The sequence below is a fragment of the Poromitra crassiceps genome, assembly GCF_964638095.1.
Source record: "Poromitra crassiceps genome assembly, chromosome: 4".
Classification (NCBI taxonomy): Eukaryota; Metazoa; Chordata; class Actinopteri; order Beryciformes; family Melamphaidae; genus Poromitra; species Poromitra crassiceps.
Genome location: NC_139626.1, coordinates 2,451,570 through 2,474,069, shown reverse-complemented (window position 1 = coordinate 2,474,069; position 22,500 = coordinate 2,451,570). Strand labels below are relative to the sequence as shown.

Below are 22,500 nucleotides of genomic sequence, written 5' to 3'. Positions count from 1 at the left end.
TTACTTGTGAGATCCAACAGCTCATACAACCAGTCATCTTCTACAGCAAAACCATCATCAGCTGGTGTTTCAGTGGGATAATCGTAGTAGCTGTACTCATAGGCTGTGAGGGAGAGATTCATTCATGAGCGTTCCAGTCTTGAGGGACTAATAATAAAGTTATATTTCACCACAGAAAGACAAATCTTTACCGTCAACATCATCTGTTTCTGTAATTACCTGTAATAAAAGTAAAATACATAAATTATTTCTGAATTTGAGAAAACATATTACATAGGCATTTAGTGATAAAATGGCCAACAGTAGAAGCCGTATGCATGATTGCAGTGTGAAGCATGGTGTGGATAAAAACATGTTGGTTAAATCCTTCAATACTTGAATAAGATAAATTATTGGAGTGCAATTAGACCCCAACCATTAACCAATAGTTCTATATGTCCAGAAGAGAAATGCTGAGTTTTTGTCCTGGTGTTTGCAGAACTTTTAGTGCTCCAAAGCAATTAACCAATTCTGAATCCCTTCCAAATTGTTAAGCATTGGACAGATTCCTGAAGAGTTGCCATTTTGGAGGTTTTGACAGCACACAGATGTTATTCAACCTATACTCTTTACATACTTACATACAATTCCTGTCCAAACGCAGTGAGTGCACACAAGTTTAAGAGTATGGCTATTGAGGAGATCATGGTGATGTAGACACTGGCCGGCATGACGGAGCAGTGCACTACTTGTTGTTTGTCAGTCCTCCTAAATAAACCCTGAAAGACCCCAGGCGCTCCACCTACCTGTTAATCATTAGTGCCTTGCATTGATTTGCTCTTTTTGCTCTACGACCTTTATTTCTGAAGAGGTCATCAAAATTGTGAAATGTGAATTAGCATTAAAACAGAAAAGAATAATAATAGAAATACTTTTGAAGAAAAAGAGGCGTGGCACAGTGCTCTGTTGTCCCATTTAATGACTGGTTCAGTTCATGTAAAGCAGGGGTCCTCAAAGTGCGGCCCGTGGGCCAGATGCGGCCCTCGGCAACCTTACTGGTGGCCTGCGATGAGTTAGGTGACATGATGGTATTTGGTTTACAGTCTTCCAGAGGCTGTAGCAGGCTTGTCTCAGAGGCTGTAGCAGGCTTGTCTCAGAGGCTGTAGCAGGCTTGTCTCAGAGGCTGTAGCAGGCTTGTCTCAGAGGCTGGAGCAGGCTTGTCTCAGAGGCTGGAGCAGGCTTGTCTCAGAGGCTGGAGCAGGCTTGTCTCAGAGGCTGTAGCAGGCTTGTCTCAGAGGCTGGAGCAGGCTTGTCTCAGAGGCTGGAGCAGGCTTGTCTCAGAGGCTGTAGCAGGCTTGTCTCAGAGGCTGGAGCAGGCTTGTCTCAGAGGCTGTAGCAGGCTTGTCTCAGAGGCTGGAGCAGGCTTGTCTCAGAGGCTGTAGCAGGCTTGTCTCAGAGGCTGTAGCAGGCTTGTCTCAGAGGCTGTAGCAGGCTTGTCTCAGAGGCTGGAGCAGGCTTGTCTCAGAGGCTGGAGCAGGCTTGTCTCAGAGGCTGTAGCAGGCTTGTCTCAGAGGCTGTAGCAGGCTTGTCTCAGAGGCTGGAGCAGGCTTGTCTCAGAGGCTGGAGCAGGCTTGTCTCAGAGGCTGTAGCAGGCTCGTCTCAGAGGCTGGAGCAGGCTTGTCTCAGAGGCTGTAGCAGGCTTGTCTCAGAGGCTGGAGCAGGCTTGTCTCAGAGGCTGGAGCAGGCTTGTCTCAGAGGCTGGAGCAGGCTTGTCTCAGAGGCTGTAGCAGGCTTGTCTCAGAGGCTGGAGCAGGCTTGTCTCAGAGGCTGGAGCAGGCTTGTCTCAGAGGCTGGAGCAGGCTTGTCTCAGAGGCTGTAGCAGGCTTGTCTCAGAGGCTGTAGCAGGCTTGTCTCAGAGGCTGGAGCAGGCTTGTCTCAGAGGCTGGAGCAGGCTTGTCTCAGAGGCTGGAGCAGGCTTGTCTCAGAGGCTGGAGCAGGCTTGTCTCAGAGGCTGTAGCAGGCTTGTCTCAGAGGCTGTAGCAGGCTTGTCTCAGAGGCTGGAGCAGGCTTGTCTCAGAGGCTGTAGCAGGCTCGTCTCAGAGGCTGTAGCAGGCTCGTCTCAGAGGCTGGAGCAGGCTTGTCTCAGAGGCTGGAGCAGGCTTGTCTCAGAGGCTGGAGCAGGCTTGTCTCAGAGGCTGGAGCAGGCTTGTCTCAGAGGCTGTAGCAGGCTTGTCTCAGAGGCTGTAGCAGGCTTGTCTCAGAGGCTGGAGCAGGCTTGTCTCAGAGGCTGGAGCAGGCTTGTCTCAGAGGCTGGAGCAGGCTTGTCTCAGAGGCTGTAGCAGGCTTGTCTCAGAGGCTGGAGCAGGCTTGTCTCAGAGGCTGTAGCAGGCTTGTCTCAGAGGCTGTAGCAGGCTTGTCTCAGAGGCTGTAGCAGGCTTGTCTCAGAGGCTGTAGCAGGCTTGTCTCAGAGGCTGGAGCAGGCTTGTCTCAGAGGCTGTAGCAGGCTCGTCTCAGAGGCTGTAGCAGGCTCGTCTCAGAGGCTGGAGCAGGCTTGTCTCAGAGGCTGGAGCAGGCTTGTCTCAGAGGCTGTAGCAGGCTTGTCTCAGAGGCTGGAGCAGGCTTGTCTCAGAGGCTGTAGCAGGCTTGTCTCAGAGGCTGGAGCAGGCTTGTCTCAGAGGCTGTAGCAGGCTTGTCTCAGAGGCTGGAGCAGGCTTGTCTCAGAGGCTGGAGCAGGCTTGTCTCAGAGGCTGGAGCAGGCTTGTCTCAGAGGCTGTAGCAGGCTTGTCTCAGAGGCTGTAGCAGGCTTGTCTCAGAGGCTGTAGCAGGCTTGTCTCAGAGGCTGGAGCAGGCTTGTCTCAGAGGCTGGAGCAGGCTTGTCTCAGAGGCTGGAGCAGGCTTGTCTCAGAGGCTGTAGCAGGCTTGTCTCAGAGGCTGTAGCAGGCTTGTCTCAGAGGCTGTAGCAGGCTTGTCTCAGAGGCTGGAGCAGGCTTGTCTCAGAGGCTGGAGCAGGCTTGTCTCAGAGGCTGGAGCAGGCTACATCATGTAGCAGGCTACATGATGGTTTGTAGCAGGCTTGCTACAAACCATCATGCTAGCTTGTCAGGAAGGTGGCTAAATAACGCTCCAAAGTTAGACTGCATTTTGGTGAGGGGGAAAAAATCGTTTCAATGGGGTTTTCACAGGCTAATGTTGGCAGGTATTGTGTGCATGTGTGTGTGTGTGTGTGTGTGTGTGCATGTGTCTGTCTGTGGGACATATGTGATTTTCTTCTTCTCCAGAAAAGCATACATTTCTCACATGATTCCAGTGGGAAGAGATCCACTATTATTACTATTAGTAGTCCTGTTTTTATCTACTTTTTACTCTTATTACAGTTGCTACCATTACTACTGTGCATTGCTATTATTACTTGTGCTTTTACTCTTTATAGTTGCTAATGGTATATTATTATTACAGCCACTACTGTGCATCTCTCTCTCTCAACCCAACCGCTCATGGCAGACGGACGCCCAACTTTCCGCCAACTTTGCCGCCCTCACTAAGAGCATGCTCTTGTTGGGAAATTGTTTCAATTGCCATTGATCCACAATTGGCATGATTTTTACTCTAGAATAGGCTATTCCAGAAAAGTTTTGGTTCTGGAATTATTTTGCGTTCTGCTTTTGCTTGGGCGGTCCCTAAATTGGCCTTCAGTCATTAAAACTTTGAGAACCCCTGATGTAAAATATGGACTATCTACAACAAAAAGTCCCTACAATCATTCAAATTGGCCGCGCTCATTAGTTCACTATAGCCTACAAGGTTAGAGTGAAATGAGTTTTCTCAATACAGGAGATTTGCTTTGCAATAGAGCAGCTGATTCATGATCACAAAACCTAGGTGACAACATGATCATTTTGCATTTTTTTTTTTTTTTTTTTTTTATGTTTTTTTCCCCCGATTTTTTATCCCATTTTTATCCCCCGTTTAGTGCTCATTTGAATTACTCAATCCTGGTTGCTACTCCATCCTCTGCCGATCTGGGGAGAGCCGAGACTGATTCCATGCATCCTCCGAGACATGGGCAGTCAAGTCAGCCGCTTCTTTTCACCTGCCCGAGGAAGCTTCACCGGTAGGACATAGCACGTGGGAGGTTCACGCTATTCCAACCAGTTCCCCTCCCTCTGAACAGGCACCCTTAACGATCAGAGGAGGAACCATATAAGCAACCAGGATGTTGCATGTTTTTGTGAAGGGGGTTCCTATATGAAGGAGACCCCCGGGAGGCACGGGGAGAACATGCAAACTCCACACAGAAAGGCCATTTTGCCGACCCCCACCCGGGTGGTGGGCACTCGAGGACATGCGGACGGGCACGCATTCCTTCAGTGTTCACATCGGCCCAGGTGGGAATCGAACCCACGACCTTCGAGCTGTGAGGCGATAGTGCTTACCACTGCACCACCGTACCTCCCCATTTTGCAGTTCTTAATGCTTTGATACTCTCACTGACTCAGTACTGCAATTTACTGTACTGTTGTCATTAGTGTCACTGCAGTAAAACATTGAAATATCCCTTAAACAAACTGTCAAAATCATTTGGACTTAATTTCATTAATGAATAGCCTTAAAATGCAAAAATACAACAATAGCATTATATCGACTTTCCCCTACACATGACAATATTTAATTAATAATAATGATGATAATAATAATAATAATAATAATAATAAGTCGTCAGCTGGTCTGTTTTTTTTATTTATTAAAACAGTGACACTGGGTGCAGTAATACATTCTCAATGTAATTTACATGGGGAGAGAAAGGAGAAATCAATGGGGGTTAAGATCTGACCTCTTACAGGTCACATGCTCACAATCCCTCTGTCCCTACTGGTCGACCTCTTACAGGTCAAAGTGGTCATCACCTGCTTACATAACGTCAACCCAGTTGGGGGAAAAATGCATTCAGGTTACTGACGAAAAGTTCAAGGGGAGTGCTTGTAACCATACCTACCTATGCAGTTGTACGCCATTCAAAGTTGTCCTTTTATACTGTGGAAATGCTGTGGTTGGGGCAACAAATCATATAGTCCATTTTAATTTCATGCAACACTCCAAACTCAAACCCTTTGGTTGGCCGCGGGCGACCCACAGTCACTTCAAACCTCCCAACCAGTGGATAAGCCAAGTGCCTCACGCTTCGCTTGCTGTACACTGTTAAACGCCGCTCATTCTTGTGGTGTCAACAAACCACACGCACAAAATGTCATTAACACAGTGTTGAAATCAGCCTGTCTGCGATGCCACCTGATCTACTTCTTACACTTCTGAGGCAAAAGCATTCACATTTCCATTGCAAATCCCAATGTGGTATCCTTTAAGCGGTCGCCCTCAACGTACAATTCACTCTTCTTCAGACCCAGAGGATATGGAGAAATGCTACCACAATTCACAGGTGTTTTCACCAGATACAAAAGGGAGTACGGTAAAGTTGTTACCAGCAAGTAAAAACAATTAAAAAAAAATCTATAAATATAGGCATATAAGGCTAACTTTGAGTCAGCAGCACTAGTAAGTCCCCGAAAAAGGACGTTCTTGTCACTATCAAACTCCATGACAACAGATCAAACTCCATGACAACAGATCAAAAGGAAGTCAACAGGTGTCTCGCTGCGTGCTTGCTTTTTGTCCCATCTGTCCTCGCAGTGTGAGCCCTCTGTCCTCGCAGTGTGAGCCCTCTGTCCTCTGTCCTCGCAGTGTGAGTCCTCTGTCCTCGCAGTGTGAGCCCTCTCGCGCGTCCTCGTCCCCCTGATCACAAATCGTTCATGTATATTCGGATTTGCGGATGTAGTTGGAGGGCACGTAGCCCTGCCTCCCCCCCGCCTCCCCCAGCCACCACTCATTGTTGCCGTTCAGGTCTTGGAACTCCAGTATTCGGACACGCTGATTGGCTGAGATGCTCAGTTCATTTGCACAACGGGCACTGAAGGAGTAGAGAGCGTAGTAAATCTGAAAATAATAAACATATCAACAAAAATGTGTTAGTTTATGGTCTGCTTTCAGTTTTTATACACTTTTCTGTCAATAGGCGGGGAAGGGGGTGTCTTTTTTGGTACTGGAATGCATTTCAGATTATAAACACAAAATACATCACAGTGGACAAAACAATCTCACCTGATGACCATCTGGTTCTGGCTCCGGTTCAATGTATTCATCTCGGGCGTACGCAGGCTTCCTCTGGCTGCTACTGTCTCCATTTCGCCACTGGTGCCCTGTGTCTGCTTCGCCATACTTTTGAGAGCCATCGTTTCTGTGTGAAGAACAAGAGTCTGTCTCCGACAGGTCCGATGCGTCCTTGTGGCCGGTTGGGTTGGTGTGGCTCACGTCAAACGAGTCTCTGTGATTTCCTAAATGGCGGTAGGAGGGGTCCGTGTCTCTGTGTCTCTGCTGCGTTTGCTCTGACATTTCCCTCTGATGAGAGGGATTTCTGGGCGAGGAGTTGATGGAGTTAGGATTAGGCGGATCTCTGTGATGGCTCCTGCCGGAGGAGGCGGAGTTAGGATTAGGCGGATCTCTGTGATGGCTCTTGCGGGAGGAGGCGGAGTCCAGCGAGGGCTGTGGCGAGGAATGGCTTTGGGGCTGCGACGCGGAAAAGCTGACGGTGGCCGTTTCCTGGTTGAAGGTCAGCGTGCTGTTGCTGTTCTGGCGGGAGAAGACGGGGGAGGAGCCACCGTAGCCCGACTCATTGGACGACTGGCTCTCAATGGACACGTCCGATTGGCTCCTGCGCGGGTTGTAGGGTTTGAGGAAGGAGCTGTACACAAAGCCCTTGGCGACTGCAAAACGAGGACATGAAAATAGATCACATTGCTGCACCAGACTTTTTGTTTTACCAAAAGGTTCAGACATCAATGGACTGAACTTCACTGATCCAGAAGGTCACACAACTTACTTGACAACTTGCTTGCCTGGTTCATTTAGTTGATAAATCAGAGCGGGGGATTACATTTTTGTGTGATAGTTATTGCCGTTTATCTATCAGGACTAAGAGTACAGATTACACACCTCCATTATCAATTAGCCAGCGGTTGTTGCTACCCATGGGATCCTGCTGCTTGATAACGCCGACGATATCTCCCTCCATCACAGACACGTCCAGATCCTGAGCTGCATTGAAGTTCCTCTCGGCCTGGAAGAGCTTCTCAGGGCCGTAGCGAGCCAGAAGCCCCGTACGCTGCTCATCTGTCTGCAAGCTGCTATTCGGCTAAAAGAGGATGTGGCTCATGGTTAGATTATGGTGATAGCTGGGTGTGCGGTGCTGAAAATCCTCATAATTATCAAAATATGAGAATCAAAGTTGAAGGGGGGTAGATGTGGGATGAGAATTCAACTCACAGGTCCTTGCAGTTGCTTCTTGGAGGTCTGCTTGTCGAGAGACTTCTTCTCAAAGGGCTTGCGTGTGGAGGTGGCAGGAGGCAGGTTCTCCGGACAGAAGCTGAAGCTCTGCAGAAGCTGGAGAACTCGGCCATGCTCCTCTTGGAACAGAGACACCAGGTTGCTCTCTGTGCCACCGATGCCAGAAAACTGGAGACAGAGGGAAAGAAACGTGTCTGCGTTAATAATGGAGTGTGGCAATCTCAGAAATGAGCATCTAGATCAGGAATAGAAAAGTTGTTTTAAAATTGTTTTAACCAGCATAATACACATTCATTCAAAAGATTAGGACACACCTGGTTGAATTGACTGTTTTTCAAGCTTAAATGCTCTACATGTGTTTCTTAGACAAATATAGATTGTGAAGTTGATGCCCATGTATGAATTTCTTTCCAAAGCCTTTGCTTTCCCTACAAAGCAAAGGGTGGCTACATTAAAGAGTCTAAAAGAGAAGATCGTTTTGATCTGTTTAACGCGGTTTTGATCACTGTGTCATTTCATAGCATTGATGTTTTTACTATTATTCTAAAATGTGGGGAAATAAAATAAATAAATAAAAATAAAGCCAAGTGTGGTGAGTCATTTCATTCAGACACGACGCACGTGACCCAATGTCCAGTTTCGCCCACTCGCAGCGCACAACACCGGCAATAAACAAACGGCACGCACACTCACAACCTGCAGGAGGGGCTGCAGCTCTCCCAGGGTCATCTTGGTGAAGTTCTTCTGTGCCTGAGCGAAGGCCCTGACGCAGCCGGTGAGCAGCTCCTCGGCCGCGCAGTGGAACTTGGGCAGCTCGTCCAGCAGCTGGGCGTTGAGCGCCTCGTAGTTGTTGCGCGCCGCCTGCAGCTCGTCTTGGACGCGTCGGTCTTTGAGCCGCTCGGCGCGCTCCTTGCAGTTGTCGTAGTCCAGCAGCTTGTCGAAGCGCTTCTGGATGAGCTTGTGAGGCCCGGCGAACATGAGGAGCAGCTGAGTGAGCGGGTTGATGACCAAGGCCTCTGTGCGCTCCTTCTGCTCGGGCGAGAGGGACGGGGGGTTAGTTCGTTTTATTTGACAAAAATGTTAAACGTATATGATCGGCTGAACATCATGTGTATGCAGTCATAGTTCAGAAATGGTCGTGGATTTAAAAAAAAGCACAGGAAAGCCCGAGGGCTTATTTCCATTGTGTTCCGTTGGATTAAACTAGTTGGATAGGTAAGGATGTGCAGATTTGGAAAGTGTGGAAAGAGAGAATATACTAGGAGAAACTACCACTATTTGATTTCAGAATACAATACCGGTACTTAAAAAAAAGATCATGTCAACAGTCTAGCATGCCTTTTACATCAACCAACTGAAGCTGAGCGGAGTGGAGCGTAGGACTTACAAACTGTGTGAACTGCTTGTCGCTGATGCTGCGGTGCGCTCTCTGGAAGTGCTCGGGGTCCAGCAGACTGCGCTCCGTGTAGATGTCACAGAAACTGATGGCTGCCAGGACCTTCACAGATGCAGATTCCTATAGAGCACAGATGCATTTTACCCCCATTACCACAAATCTTTTAAAAATATATAACACAAATACATAAAATATAAGAATCAAATACATTTACTGGGATATAAATGATCTGAATTAAATATATGAATGTTAGGATAGTAGTGTGTAGGATAATTCGGATAAACCATGTGTGATAATAGAATTTTGAGGATTATTCTTTATCAGATATGTAATATCTGTGCACAGCAAATAGAATGATTTATGGTCATATATTACAGATGATTCAAGTGCTCCTACCCGTATATGCTGCAGGTACAAAGAAATGTCCCTAATAAAAGACTTGATGAGCCTCTCTTGTAGCCTGAACTTCTTTTCAGTCTCGTCAAACGCCTCGTCTTTGACCTGAGAAAACAAACAAGCAGAAGACAGAGATCAGTATGGACCCCCTTGAAAACAAGCTGGTTCATCTCAAGGGGTTCCTCCTAATAAAATCATTTCAGTATGAACACATTTTCATTCACAACAATCAGGGGGGATTTTCCCTGTAGTCCTGATGTAAACTTGGTTATAAAATGACCTACCTGGGGTGATATTCCCTGTAGTCCTGATGTAAACTTGGTTATAAAATGACCTACCTGGGGTGATATTCCCTGTAGTCCTGATGTAAACGTGGTTATAAAATGACCTACCTGGGGTGATATTCCCTGTAGTCCTGATGATGTAAACGTGGTTATAAAATGACCTACCTGGGGTGATATTCCCTGTATTCCTGATGATGTAAACGTGGTTATAAAATGACCTACCTGGGGTGATATTCCCTGTAGTCCTGATGTAAACTTGGTTATAAAATGACCTACCTGGGGTGATATTCCCTGTAGTCCTGATGTAAACTTGGTTATAAAATGACCTACCTGGGGTGATATTCCCTGTAGTCCTGATGTAAACTTGGCTATAAAATGACCTACCTGGGGTGATATTCCCTGTAGTCCTGATGTAAACTTGGTTATAAAATGACCTACCTGGGGTGATATTCCCTGTAGTCCTGATGTAAACTTGGTTATAAAATGACCTACCTGGGGTGATTTTCCCTGTAGTCCTGATCTGATGTAAACTTGGTTATAAAATGACCTACCTGGGGTGATATTCCCTGTAGTCCTGATGTAAACTTGGTTATAAAATGACCTACCTGGGGTGATATTCCCTGTAGTCCTGATGTAAACTTGGTTATAAAATGACCTACCTGGGGTGATATTCCCTGTAGTCCTGATGTAAACTTGGTTATAAAATGACCTACCTGGGGTGATATTCCCTGTAGTCCTGATGTAAACTTGGTTATAAAATGACCTACCTGGGGTGATATTCCCTGTAGTCCTGATTAGAGGTCGACCGATATTGCTTTTTCAATGGCCGATGCCGATGCCGATCTTTAGACAGCAGGGCGGCCGATGGCCGATATATAATGCCGATTATTATTATTTTTTTCATTCGATAAAATACGATTAAAATAAACTCCTCAAAAAAAGTTTGGAAACGTTATTTTGCTCGATTATTTCTCCCCTTTAATAATACCAATTGGTATTGTATTTTATATAGTTGGAAAGCCTGATTAGTCACCTTTACAACGGGGTACAACTTGTAAGGATTGTGCATTCGTGGAATGAGAAACACACAGCTAAACGTGTGGGTAGCGCCCCCAAAAAATGTGCAATATTCTTCTGTTGGTATTTTTTTTTTAAAGAAATCTAGTAGCCTAGATTTCCATTATCCATTCATGCACATTGAAAATCGAATATAACATTATACTGTAGGCCTACATCTAATATAAGATGTTATCTTAGCCAGTACAGTAACATGTTTTTGATTATTCTTTTTATTAAATAGAAAAATACATTGGGTTATGCGGTATAGATTTCAGTAGTGACTGGTAGGCTATAGCGAGAGAGCAGTATGTCAGAGAACTCATTCATGCACTGTTCTATACATTAACAATAATAATAATAATGTAACTGTTTAGATTTGCTGTCATTTGATGGGAGAAGTGTGTTTGCAGAAGATGGTGGTGACTGAGGAAACGTAACGTTACAGTAGGCTCATGGGTGCATGAGAAGACTCACATTCAGTGGCGGACTGCATAATCGGGCACGTCGGGCAAATGCCCGGTGGCCTGGCCTGGCCTGGCCTGCCAATTTTTTTTTATTTTTTTTTGCAGGCCGATGCCGATTAATTACAAATGCCAATAATCGGCCCCAATTAATCGGCCGGCCGATTAATCGGTCGACCTCTAGTCCTGATGTAAACTTGGTTATAAAATGACCTACCTGGGGTGATATTCCCTGTAGTCCTGATGTAAACTTGGTAATAAAATGACCTACCTGGGGTGATATTCCCTGTAGTCCTGATGTAAACTTGGTTATAAAATGACCTACCTGGGGTGATATTCCCTGTAGTCCTGATGTAAACTTGGTTATAAAATGACCTACCTGGGGTGATATTCCCTGTAGTCCTGATGTAAACTTGGTTATAAAATGACCTACCTGGGGTGATATTCCCTGTAGTCCTGATGTAAACTTGGTTATAAAATGACCTACCTGGGGTGATATTCCCTGTAGTCCTGATGTAAACTTGGTTATAAAATGACCTACCTGGGGTGATATTCCCTGTAGTCCTGATGTAAACTTGGCTATAAAATGACCTACCTGGGGTGATATTCCCTGTAGTCCTGATGTAAACTTGGTTATAAAATGACCTACCTGGGGTGATTTTCCCTGTAGTCCTGATGTAAACTTGGTAATAAAATGACCTACCTGGGGTGATATTCCCTGTAGTCCTGATGTAAACTTGGTTATAAAATGACCTACCTGGGGTGATATTCCCTGTAGTCCTGATGTAAACTTGGTTATAAAATGACCTACCTGGGGTGATATTCCCTGTAGTCCTGATGTAAACTTGGTTATAAAATGACCTACCTGGGGTGATATTCCCTGTAGTCCTGATGTAAACTTGGTTATAAAATGACCTACCTGGGGTGATATTCCCTGTAGTCCTGATGTAAACTTGGTTATAAAATGACCTACCTGGGGTGATATTCCCTGTAGTCCTGATCTGATGTAAACTTGGTTATAAAATGACCTACCTGGGGTGATATTCCCTGTAGTCCTGATCTGATGTAAACTTGGTTATAAAATGACCTACCTGGGGTGATATTCCCTGTAGTCCTGATCTGATGTAAACTTGGTTATAAAATGACCTACCTGGGGTGATATTCCCTGTAGTCCTGATGTAAACTTGGTTATAAAATGACCTACCTGGGGTGATATTCCCTGTAGTCCTGATGTAAACTTGGTTATAAAATGACCTACCTGGGGTGATATTCCCTGTAGTCCTGATCTGATGTAAACTTGGTTATAAAATGACCTACCTGGGGTGATATTCCCGTGAGGTGCTTGAGGTGGCTGCTGACTCGGTTGGACTTTTTGATGATGGAGTGCATGCTCAGCTTGGAGATCTTCTCAATCAACGTATCCTCATCTCCCTTCCTGTACTTCACCACTGTGGACAGCAGAGGGAACACATGAGGCAGGGAACCCAGTGAACAGCAACTTTGACACACACAATCCTCTTTCTCCTTTCCTCCATCCTTACTACTGCTCCATTCACAAATCCATTCATAAGTTAAGTTAAGTTATTCTTTATTTATCCCCATGGGGAAATTCATCCTGTGCATTTGACCCATCCTCTACTAGGAACCTTCCTAGAACTAGGAGCAGTGGGCAGCCGCAGTGCAGCGCCCGGGGACCAACTCCAGTTCTTTTGCCAGTGCCTTGGTCAGGAGCACTGACAGGAGTATTAACCTAACATACATGTCTTTGATGGTGGGAGGAAAGCAGAGCACCTGGAGAAAACCCACACGAACACGGGGAGAACATGCAAACTCCACACAGAAAGGACCTGGGACGGACCGGGGTTTGCACCCGGGACCTTCTTGCTGTGAGGCAACAGTGTTAACCACTGAGCCACCGTGCCGTTCATCTATCGCTCCAACTACCCCGAACCCCCCCCCCCCCCGCACCTGAGCCATTACGAAACCCCCCCACCCCCCCCCACCCGAGCCAACTGACTTAAAGCCACTGCCGACAGACTGTACCACTTTGATGGTTTGGGTTTATTGCATGTCAGCTTGTGCAGCGGGAGTCGGGACCCAAGTACAAATCTTGATATCAGCCTCGTCAGGACGTGCAAGAGACAGCCGATAGACCCTTTTCACTGGGGCCATTTTGTGTCGAAAAGGCAGGGTAAACACAGGTGCAAGCAAAACACTCATGAGGGTTTTCAACTTTCAATCATGGAAACAGTAATGAGGGTTTCCTCATTAGTGTTTTGCTTGCACCTGTGTTTACCCTGCCTTTTCGACACAAACTGGCCCCCTTGAAAAGGGTCTATTCTGCCATGTCTGGGTCCTACTGTACTGTATGTCGGCCGATGCCTTTCCTGATGTGTTTATTAGTCAAATTTGTACCTGGAAGCCATCATTACTGGACGTTTTTTCCAGTATAATGGAGTTAAACCCCAAACTTGAAGAGCAGCAGTGGGTCAGTGAGTCAGTGGGTCAGTGAGTCAGTGGGTCAGTGAGTCAGTGGGTCAGTGAGTCAGTGGGTCAGTGAGTCAGTGGGTGGGTCAGTGAGTCAGTGGGTCAGTGAGTCAGTGGGTCAGTGAGTCAGTGGGTCAGTGAGTCAGTGAGTCAGTGGGTCAGTGAGTCAGTGGGTGGGTCAGTGAGTCAGTGGGTCAGTGAGTCAGTGGGTCAGTGAGTCAGTGGGTCAGTGAGTCAGTGGGTCAGTGAGTGAGGGACTTTACCCAGGTCCTTCCTGCGCTTGAACTCGTTGATGTTGACGTTGATCTCCTTGACGGCCTGCACGGCCTGGGCGAGCTCCGCCCGGTCATGGTGGCTCTCGGGCGTCGCTCCCAGCAGCTCCATCAGCAGCAGCGGGTAGCGCATCACCCGCTGCACTGGCTTGATCAGGAAGGAGCCCAGGTTGATGTAATTCGTCTTCCCCCTGAGAGAGAGAGAGAGAGAGAGAGAGAGAGGGAGAGAGAGAGAGAGGGGGAGAGAGAGAGAGAGAGAGAGAGGGAGAGAGAGAGAGAGAGAGAGAGAGAGGGAGAGAGAGAGAGAGAATTAGCAAAATATACTGTCAAGAATCAGACACACCCCAACAGATACCCACCGACTCATTTGACAAGCAATGTTCCATCCCACGTTCACTCCACACATGTTGACCCCATGATATGTAGCCCTCATTCACACGCACGCACGCACACACACACACACACACACACACACACACACACACACACACAGTGGTAGACAGCATGAGAAAAGTACAATATGAAGGAAGAAATGCATCGATTTGCTTAGTTTTAATGCAATCTAGAGAACAGTACAGCTCTAAGAAATGAATTAATTTGGAGTCTAAAAAAATCTAATTGCGTAATTTACTGTTGATTTTATAAATTTCCCAAATTATTTGATTTGATTATTGTTCTTTTCTTGTACAGTAATAATGCTATGATTTACTGTAAGTCAGTTTCTGATTCACAGCATTTTTTTTGTGGGGAAAACGTGGAAACTGAATCCACTTCTAACCCAATAAACCACGTCAATCCCCCCCCCCCCCCCCCAAATTACTGCAGCTATGGAAAACGTGTTGACATGTTTTACAGGATTACATTTAAATTAAACTTATGCAATAAGAAACCATCTTCAGCCTCACCATCAGTTTCCTCACAATGACAAGCATCTTAATGCTTGTCTAATAAAAAGAAGAGTAATTATAACAGTCTTACCAGAAAACCAAGATATTAAGAAGCAATATTCTTCTGTATCATTGGGCTTTTCATATAATATTGTCTTAACTGTATGTTGCTATTGCTGCTTTGCTCCAGTAGATGGCATTAGATACTCATACTGGTTATAGTGTTTTCCGGGAGCAACAACAATCTCTTTGTTGATCCAGGCAGGGGGGGTTTGGGGAAGGGAAGGTCAATGTAATAATACAATGTAGTATTAAATAGTATTATTTCTTTTCACAAAAATGCCACACACACACACACACACACACACACACACACACACACACACACACACGCACATGCACATGCAAACGCAAGCAACAACATATTAGAGGAGGACAGAGGCTAGATTCCATCTCAATCCAGGGAAGGAAATTGAACAGCTCTCCTTCACCGTCACTCAGAAGAACACTTTGGTTTTGAGCTCAACCAAGTAACACACACATGCACACACACACACACATGAAGTAACACACACATGAAGTAACACACACATGAAGTAACACACACATGCACACAGCTGGTTTCAGCAGCGGGGTTAGTGAGCCATAGGCATGCGCATGGAGATCATAACACTGGTTAAGGGTGGAGGGAGACTTACCACTCTCGATACACGGCCCTGTTGTGGGGAAGGAGGGAGAAAAGATGACAGAAACAAGGTTCATAATTCTGTGCCAGCTTCCAAAAATCTTTGGTTTGTCTACGAGGCATCATGGAGGCCTTTACAGCGTCGACACAGTGGTATAATAATTATAATAATAATAATAATAATAATAATAATAATAACCACCACGATGAAATGAACATTACGTTATTTATGTGTCTATACAGGTAGTGTATGTGGCCACCAGGCAAACACCGCACGGCTTCACGTTGCATTGAATCTAAGTGTAAAGAATCTGAGCAGAACCCTGCAGAGTACCGTACCGTACTGTAGCTGCTACCATTATGTATGTCTAATGTTTAATTGTATGTTTAATTAGGTATATGCTATTTGCACCTGTACGTCAAATACGTCGAATTTAAAATGTTTAAGTACGTCCAAAGTATGCACATGACATGTGCACCTATGTGCAGTGAATATGCCACTGTCTCTGACTTGTCTTATCACTATACTGCCTTATTGCTTGTTGTGTCTCTTGTTGTTTTTGCACTCATATGCCCTGTTATATTTGTACTATGTTGTAAACGGAGTCCACAGCACAAGAATTTCACACGTGATACTTGTACCATGGAGTGACAATAAAAATCTTGAATCTTGAGAGTTCATAAAGGACTTGTTGTTATGGTTTCATTTAGTGAGCGCTCTCTTAAACCTGGCCAGGGCCCAACACAGAGGTAACACTTCTGTCAGGCAGATCAGCTGCCAGTCACATGTCCCTGTGCTGAGGCTGAGAGCCACACTGCACACACACCACCTATGGTAGCTTAGTATATATTACAACACACACACACACACACACACACACACACACACACACACACACACACACACACACACACACACACACACACACACACACACCCTTTAGAATAGACCATTATATTGCCCTGTTAAGGTTGGCGACTGTCTGGTACACTTATACAAAGTGACTAAAACAGCACTTCAAAAGAAAAGAAAAAATGAACCTGACTAAAACAACTTCATGTCAATGGGGGGGGGGGGGGGGTGGGGGTGGGGTGGGCGACAATGTAGGCATTATTCTACACTTCGCTTTAAAGCAGATTTGTTCTTGGAACCAAAGTCCTTCTTGTCTCCAAGGCTTCCGGATTGTCAAAGCCTTTTGTATTTACCTTCAAACAAACACTGACGACTCTACTTTACAGAACAAGAGTGTAACCACAGCACAGTGTTAGCTCAAGTGCCTGAGTCACTGATGAGAGAGCAGGTGAAACCCAGACAGGTGAAACCAGGTAGGGCGCATTCTTCAACTGCTCCACATGACTGAGAGACAAGAAGAAGCAGCGGCCCACACGCAGCAGGAAGCAGCAGTGACCCACACGCAGCAGGGCTACCAAGTACAGTCGTAAGGTAGGTCTCCTTGTCCTTCCAAGGGAAATGAGACATTTCAAGCGCAAAAATGCTGAATGAAACGTCTTATTTCAGACTGACAAAGTATTGTTTTTTTTGTGTATACACGTGATGTGATGTTATAAGTTGCCCACGCGTCCAGGTTCAAAGTCTGCTGCCAAACCCATGAGAAATGAACACCCATGTGAATATGAGCCAACAGGAAAAGCCAGGCCGAAACTCCACAGGGTCATGGCTTGTTTTCTTCATTTTTCCCGTCAAGACAGAAAACCAGACCGTCCTTAATGTCCACAGAAATGTCCATCCAATAGAAAATATGTGCTGAACTGAACAACCTGACAACACACTTGACTGTACATGACACCAAAGTGCAAAGTGTGCCACCCAGTTAGTGTTTTGAAAAGGGCCTGGTCCAGAGATACTGTAACAATAAAGTTTCCATGACCTTTCCATGATCAAGTTAATGTTTAACTTAGCAAACTCTACTTGTATTAGAAGCCACTCTTGGTTTGTTCTCATGCTTTTAATTGACACACACACAAACTCACAGAACACATTTCATGCACAAGGTGAAGAATACCTTTTTAAGTCACACACACAAGTCAACGACGGGATCATAAATCATACAGTAGAAAGCCATTTTGTTTGTTTTACTCCAGGTCTGCGTGGTTCCACAGCTACTGTACTCACCTCAGTTTCTCCAAACACTCCAGCACATGCCGCTGGATGCTTTCATCCTTCTCATAGGTCTCCAGGAGAGAGATGGCATCATCGTGGTTCTGGCAGTAGACGTTGTACACCTCCTCCAGCTCCGACTTAAAGTCGAGAAATACCTTTCCTGAGAAGACGGAGCAAAGAAATGTTACTCCATGTGTTCATTCAAAATGGTCAAGAGAAGAGAAAGAAAAATGGATAGGTTGGAACCTTTAACAAAGATCCTCTGAAACTGTGTCAAATCCACTAGACATGTTGGAGATATATTTTTCGACTGACCAATGGTTTTTAACTCGGGTGCTGCCACAACTGATGACTGAAATAAATAAATAAAAATCCAAAGATGGCAAGCTACTCGTATCATATTGTCTTCTAAATTTAATATTTTTCCCCCCGATTTTTTATCCTATTTTTATCCCCCATTAGTGCTAATTTAATGTATTTATCCTGGTTGCTGCTCCACCCTCTGCCGATCTGGGGAGAGCCGAAACTGACTCCATGCTTCCTCCGAGACATGGGCAGTTAGCCAGCCGCTTCTTTTCACCTGACAGGGGAAGCTTCACCGGTAGGACATAGCACGTGGGAGGATCACGCTATTCCAACCAGTTCCCCTCCCTCTGAACAGGCGCCCTTAACAACCAGAGGAGGAACCACATTAGCAACCAGGATATTGCATGTTTTGGTGAAGGGGGTTCCTATATGCAGGAAACCCCCGGGAGGCACGGGGAGAACATGCAAACTCCACTCATAGCGCTTTCAGACAGACACGGTTCTGGTTCTGGCTCCGGCTCCGTTCTGGAGTCTCAGAACCTTGGTGCTTTCTGGCGAACCAGCCCGTGTTCACACCAGTTTAAGCGGAACCAAAGTGGGAGGACATTATTCGGTAGTCCTTCTTCAGTTTATTTTTTATTTTTTTAAGTTTATTAATTATTTGGTCTGGCGTTCGAGTGAACCCAGCCTTGGCCCTCTCTTCTGCAAGTTCGGCATATGACTTGCTCTTTCTTGTACTGCTTTCTAGCTTTTCTTGAGATTCGGTAGATGCCCAAATCGCCACTAAACATTTGGTTTCCTCAGGAGACCACTGCAAATTATTTTTCTCTGTGTTGTCACTGCCTTCTTCTCCTTCCTGCTCGTTTTCACAGCCTAGAATGAGACACGCCCAGTGATGATGTCACGGTTCCCAAGGAAAACCAACTATTTTTTGGTTCCGCTGAGAACCAACTTTTCAGGTTCCGAACCAATTATTTTTTCGGTCTGAACGCACCGGCCAGTTCAGATTAGGGTTCTGGAACCGGAACCGGCACGGAGCCCTGCCGGTGTGAAAGCCCTAACAGAAAGGCCCTTTTGACGACCCCACCCGGGCGGTGGGCACTCGAGGACATGCGGACGGGCACGCACTCCTTCAGCGCTCACAGCATCCCAGGTGGGAATCGAACCCAGGACCTTCAAGCTGTGAGGCGACAGCGCTTACCACTGCACCACCGTACCCCCTTCGTATCATATTGTCAACATGTACCCTATCTAGGCTGATATTTAGGATTCCATTTTCAAAACAGCCCAATGTTGGCAGGTATGTTGCATGCATCGTTCAAAATGTACCGCCCCGTGAGTTGTGTCACGCCATCCGTGGTTGGTCAATTCATGTCTGTCAGGCATTTTGTTTTGGTCTTAGGGGGCGGTCCTTAACTACTTTTCAAGAGTTGTGCACCAGATGTCGATGTCCATCTACGGTTGGCTACTGCGAGACTACATTCAAGTTAATTTGGCATAACTTCATTTCAATCATGAGAGAGCTAATGGCATGGCAACTCATTTGGCGTAATGACTCCATAAGATGTCGCTCCTCTTGTGGCGAGAGCGGAGGGCATCGGCTCAGACTAGGATAGAGAATCATATCTTTCAACCTACATCCTGTAGTGCCGATGCTTTTCAAAACATGTTAAAAGTCTCACCTAATAAAATGTTTTTAGCTGCTTGATTTTAAATTCCCCTGCTTGAATGTACCATGCAAGGTGCAAAGCTGCGTGTAACTAGCAGATAGCAGTAGGACACCTGCAGTAGCAGGTAAAGCAGCGCGTCACGTGAACTCACATCATGTAAGTAGCCTGGTAAAGCAGCGCGTCACGTGAACTCACATTTCATTTGGTTCTGCGTGACTGTCTGGCCCCAAGGTCTGGGAGGGAGTTAAGCAGAAGCTGCAAAGCGGAAGAGCCAATCAGCGACTGCACTGTGATTGACAGCGCAAGTTGGCCAATCAGGAACACCACTAGCACTGCACTAACAAAACAATAATGGCCGCCTCCCTGCCTGTCCGCAGTAATGTCAGGAGTAATGTCAGCGTTTGTCTAGTTTAAACAGCCATAAAGTGCACGTGACACAGTTCACATGACGTGCTGGTTTACCAGGCTAGCGTGTAAGTGGGTGGCAGGTGAAAACAATATTTCCCAGCACTACATCTACAGTATTTGTGTCTATTAAGAAGTGCTTCCTTACCCGTAGAGTCGGTGTCCTGCAGGGTCTGGAACAGGCGCTGTGACAGGTCAATCACAGAGCTGATGTTGCCGAAGAGACCCTCATAGTCCACGTTCTGCACCTTGAAGGTAGATGGGAAGCGTTACGGCATCAGACAAAGATCCTCTGTTTACTGAGATACACACAAAAACCAAAACCATTTCATTCTTCTATTCCTACTTTAGTAGTAGCCAACCTTTCTTCTACTATCTCCCTGCCTCTGTTATGTATCTCAGTAGAACATGTTTCTGTTGGAGCTACTGGATGATCTCCTTCAAAAGTGATATCCACTCTACTTTATAAGTCCAAATAGATATAAATAACACAAACACTGGATTTTCATTTGTAGTACCAGCCAGGAATAAAATCCCCTGAAATTGTTAGTTCTTCATAAAAAAATTTAAATGTAAATTTTTCCCTAGAGCTGCTCGACGATCTCTTCCAAGCGCCAACACATCTTGAGGTCCTAGTCTCATCTAATTGGTCTGACTCAACCACCGCCTGCTGTACTTGTAGGGCGCTCATCATGACATCTCTTCACCTGTTTGCGCTGCAGCGGCTGGATGATCTCCATGACGCACATCTGCAGGTCTTTGATGTAGTCCTTCTCCGTCTGCAACAGCTCCTCGATGACCTTCTCCCTCTTCTCCAGCATCCTCAGCTCGGGATCCTCGGTGCCGCCGGTGGTGATGGGGGTGGAGTCCGAGCCCGGCGTAGACTCCAAGGGTTTGGGTTGGGACGACAGGAGGGTCATCTCTGGAAGGACGAGAGAGGGGACAGAGTCGGCTCAGTCACTGGGTGACGAATGGAACGAGTCATCGCCCTTCATTTAATGAAGCCTGGGTTCTCCAAATGAAACCTGGTGGCCAGATGTTTTTTAAAGAATCGGCTAAAACATTATTCATTGCATAATATTAAAAATGCTTTTGGTGGTGACATCACCCCGGTCCTCCACTCCCTCCATTGGTTGCCAGTAAACCAGCGCATCATCTACAAAACCCTCCTGCTCGTCTACAAGGCCACCAACCACCTCGGGCCGACCTACCTCCTGGACCTCCTCTCCCCCCAAACCTCATCCCGGACTCTCAGGTCTGGCAGCCAAAACCTGCTTGCAATCCCACTACACTCACAAGGCTCTCAACCATGGAAAATCATGCCTTTTGTGCACTGGGGCCACGCCTGTGGAATCTGCTCCCAGGATCCATCCGGGCCTCGGACTCCCTTACTGCCTTCAAAAGCAGCCTAAAGACCCACCTTTTTCACACTGCGTTCGACTAGGGCCTGTTTTTAAATTCCTCTATTTAAGTGTTTTTATTTTTATTTTATTTTATTTATCTATTTTTATTCTGTGTGCTTGTACTTTCTCTTGTGAAGCACCTTGAGATGTCAAGTTTTGATTTGAAAGTGTGCTATACAAATACAATTCATTATTATTATTATTTAAAATAATGTATTTTTACTGTGCCACTGGGATAGAGGCACCGCCGGGTTCAAACGATGGAAGAGTCAGTCAGTCAGTCAGTCACTCACTCACTCAGTCAGGCCATGGTCACACTGATCCATGGTGTCTGTCCGTCTGCATTCATTTCTCTGTTCACTTCCATTCATTTTCAAAGACAGCTGTCCGTCTGTCCGTGGAGCACTGATGACGCGTACGTCTCCAGCAGATCTACATACGTTTTGATGGACAGAAAGTTCAAGGGGGCTGACATTTTCTGGATGACGTATGGGATGGATGGATTCGTTGCCGTGTGCGGAAATACCGGAAACAGTCACCGCCATGACAGTTACCCGCAACTCCGTAAAAACGTTATTTTAGAGCCACAATATTGTTCTAATATCAACAACTAGCTAACATATATCAACGCCGGTGGGCTTTATGGAAAGAACGTTACGCAAACCGGTTAAAAGTTTTGACCCTGGCGAACACTTAGTTAGCAAATGTAGCTCACAGCTAACAGCCATTGGCTAATACCAATACTGTACAAAAAGAGTCTGCATTTGAGGGGTGGGTACTGGAAGCTGGGGATTTCACGGTTCAAAGGTCAGGAACACCTCATGGGACTTCTGCCCTGGGATTTTCTCAGCCGAACTCGGGGGAGCAGTATAGCCTTCTGTCTCACCTCTATCTGTGGGCATGTTGCTGCAGTGTTTGTACAGTATGCACAAAATACAGCCAGATGCGTTGTTATCAACTGTTATTATTAACAATGGCTAGCCTGGCTAGAGCTAACCCTGGCTAGAGCTAACCCTGGCTAGAGCTAACCCTGGCTAGAGCTAACCCTGGCTGGTTTCCCGACTGCCATCCCACCCCGCCCCGCCCCTTTCCGCTCGTCTTGCCTGACCGGGCTTTGATCTATATTTCTGCTATCGCTCGTAGAGGGGCTGATCTTTAGGGTGCCCGGGATAGGAGGGAGAGCCCGGTTCACGCACCACTGCCTTATATCAATGGGCCCAAAAGTGGAGTGGACTCAAGCTCTTTGTCTGTGGCACAAAGGCCTGTGAACAGCAAGGACAGACATACAGGCTC

The 22,500-nt window shown here is 46.2% G+C and overlaps 2 protein-coding genes across 4 annotated transcripts in view; both read right to left on the bottom strand.

Moving 5' to 3' along the window:
• Nucleotides 1-122, bottom strand: part of habp2 (hyaluronan binding protein 2) — a gene marked incomplete at both ends in the record, with an annotated part of 18,797 nt that extends 18,675 nt beyond the window's left edge. The window contains one exon of the mRNA XM_083635062.1: nt 5-122. Coding sequence (XP_083491188.1) covers nt 5-122 — 118 coding nt within the window. The remainder of the gene's footprint in view (nt 1-4) is intronic.
• Nucleotides 123-4,709: 4,587 nt separating this feature from the next.
• dnmbp (dynamin binding protein) overlaps nt 4,710-22,500 on the bottom strand; it is a 106,757-nt gene continuing 88,966 nt past the window's right edge. Inside the window, exons 5-17 of one of the 3 annotated variants that reach the window (XM_083634605.1) lie at nt 20,512-20,726; nt 19,953-20,052; nt 17,436-17,583; nt 15,315-15,332; nt 13,721-13,920; nt 12,288-12,418; nt 9,167-9,271; nt 8,762-8,890; nt 8,068-8,403; nt 7,354-7,542; nt 7,024-7,222; nt 6,133-6,794; nt 4,710-5,967 (exon numbers count right to left, since the gene is read on the bottom strand). In XM_083634605.1, coding sequence (XP_083490731.1) covers nt 5,782-5,967; nt 6,133-6,794; nt 7,024-7,222; nt 7,354-7,542; nt 8,068-8,403; nt 8,762-8,890; nt 9,167-9,271; nt 12,288-12,418; nt 13,721-13,920; nt 15,315-15,332; nt 17,436-17,583; nt 19,953-20,052; nt 20,512-20,726 — 2,618 coding nt within the window. In that variant the 3' untranslated portion in view covers nt 4,710-5,781. Of the gene's footprint in view, nt 5,968-6,132; nt 6,795-7,023; nt 7,223-7,353; nt 7,543-8,061; nt 8,404-8,761; nt 8,891-9,166; nt 9,272-12,287; nt 12,419-13,720; nt 13,921-15,314; nt 15,333-17,435; nt 17,584-19,952; nt 20,053-20,511; nt 20,727-22,500 lie in introns of all 3 variants that reach the window. The other 2 variants (XM_083634606.1, XM_083634607.1) reach the window with 2 other exon arrangements.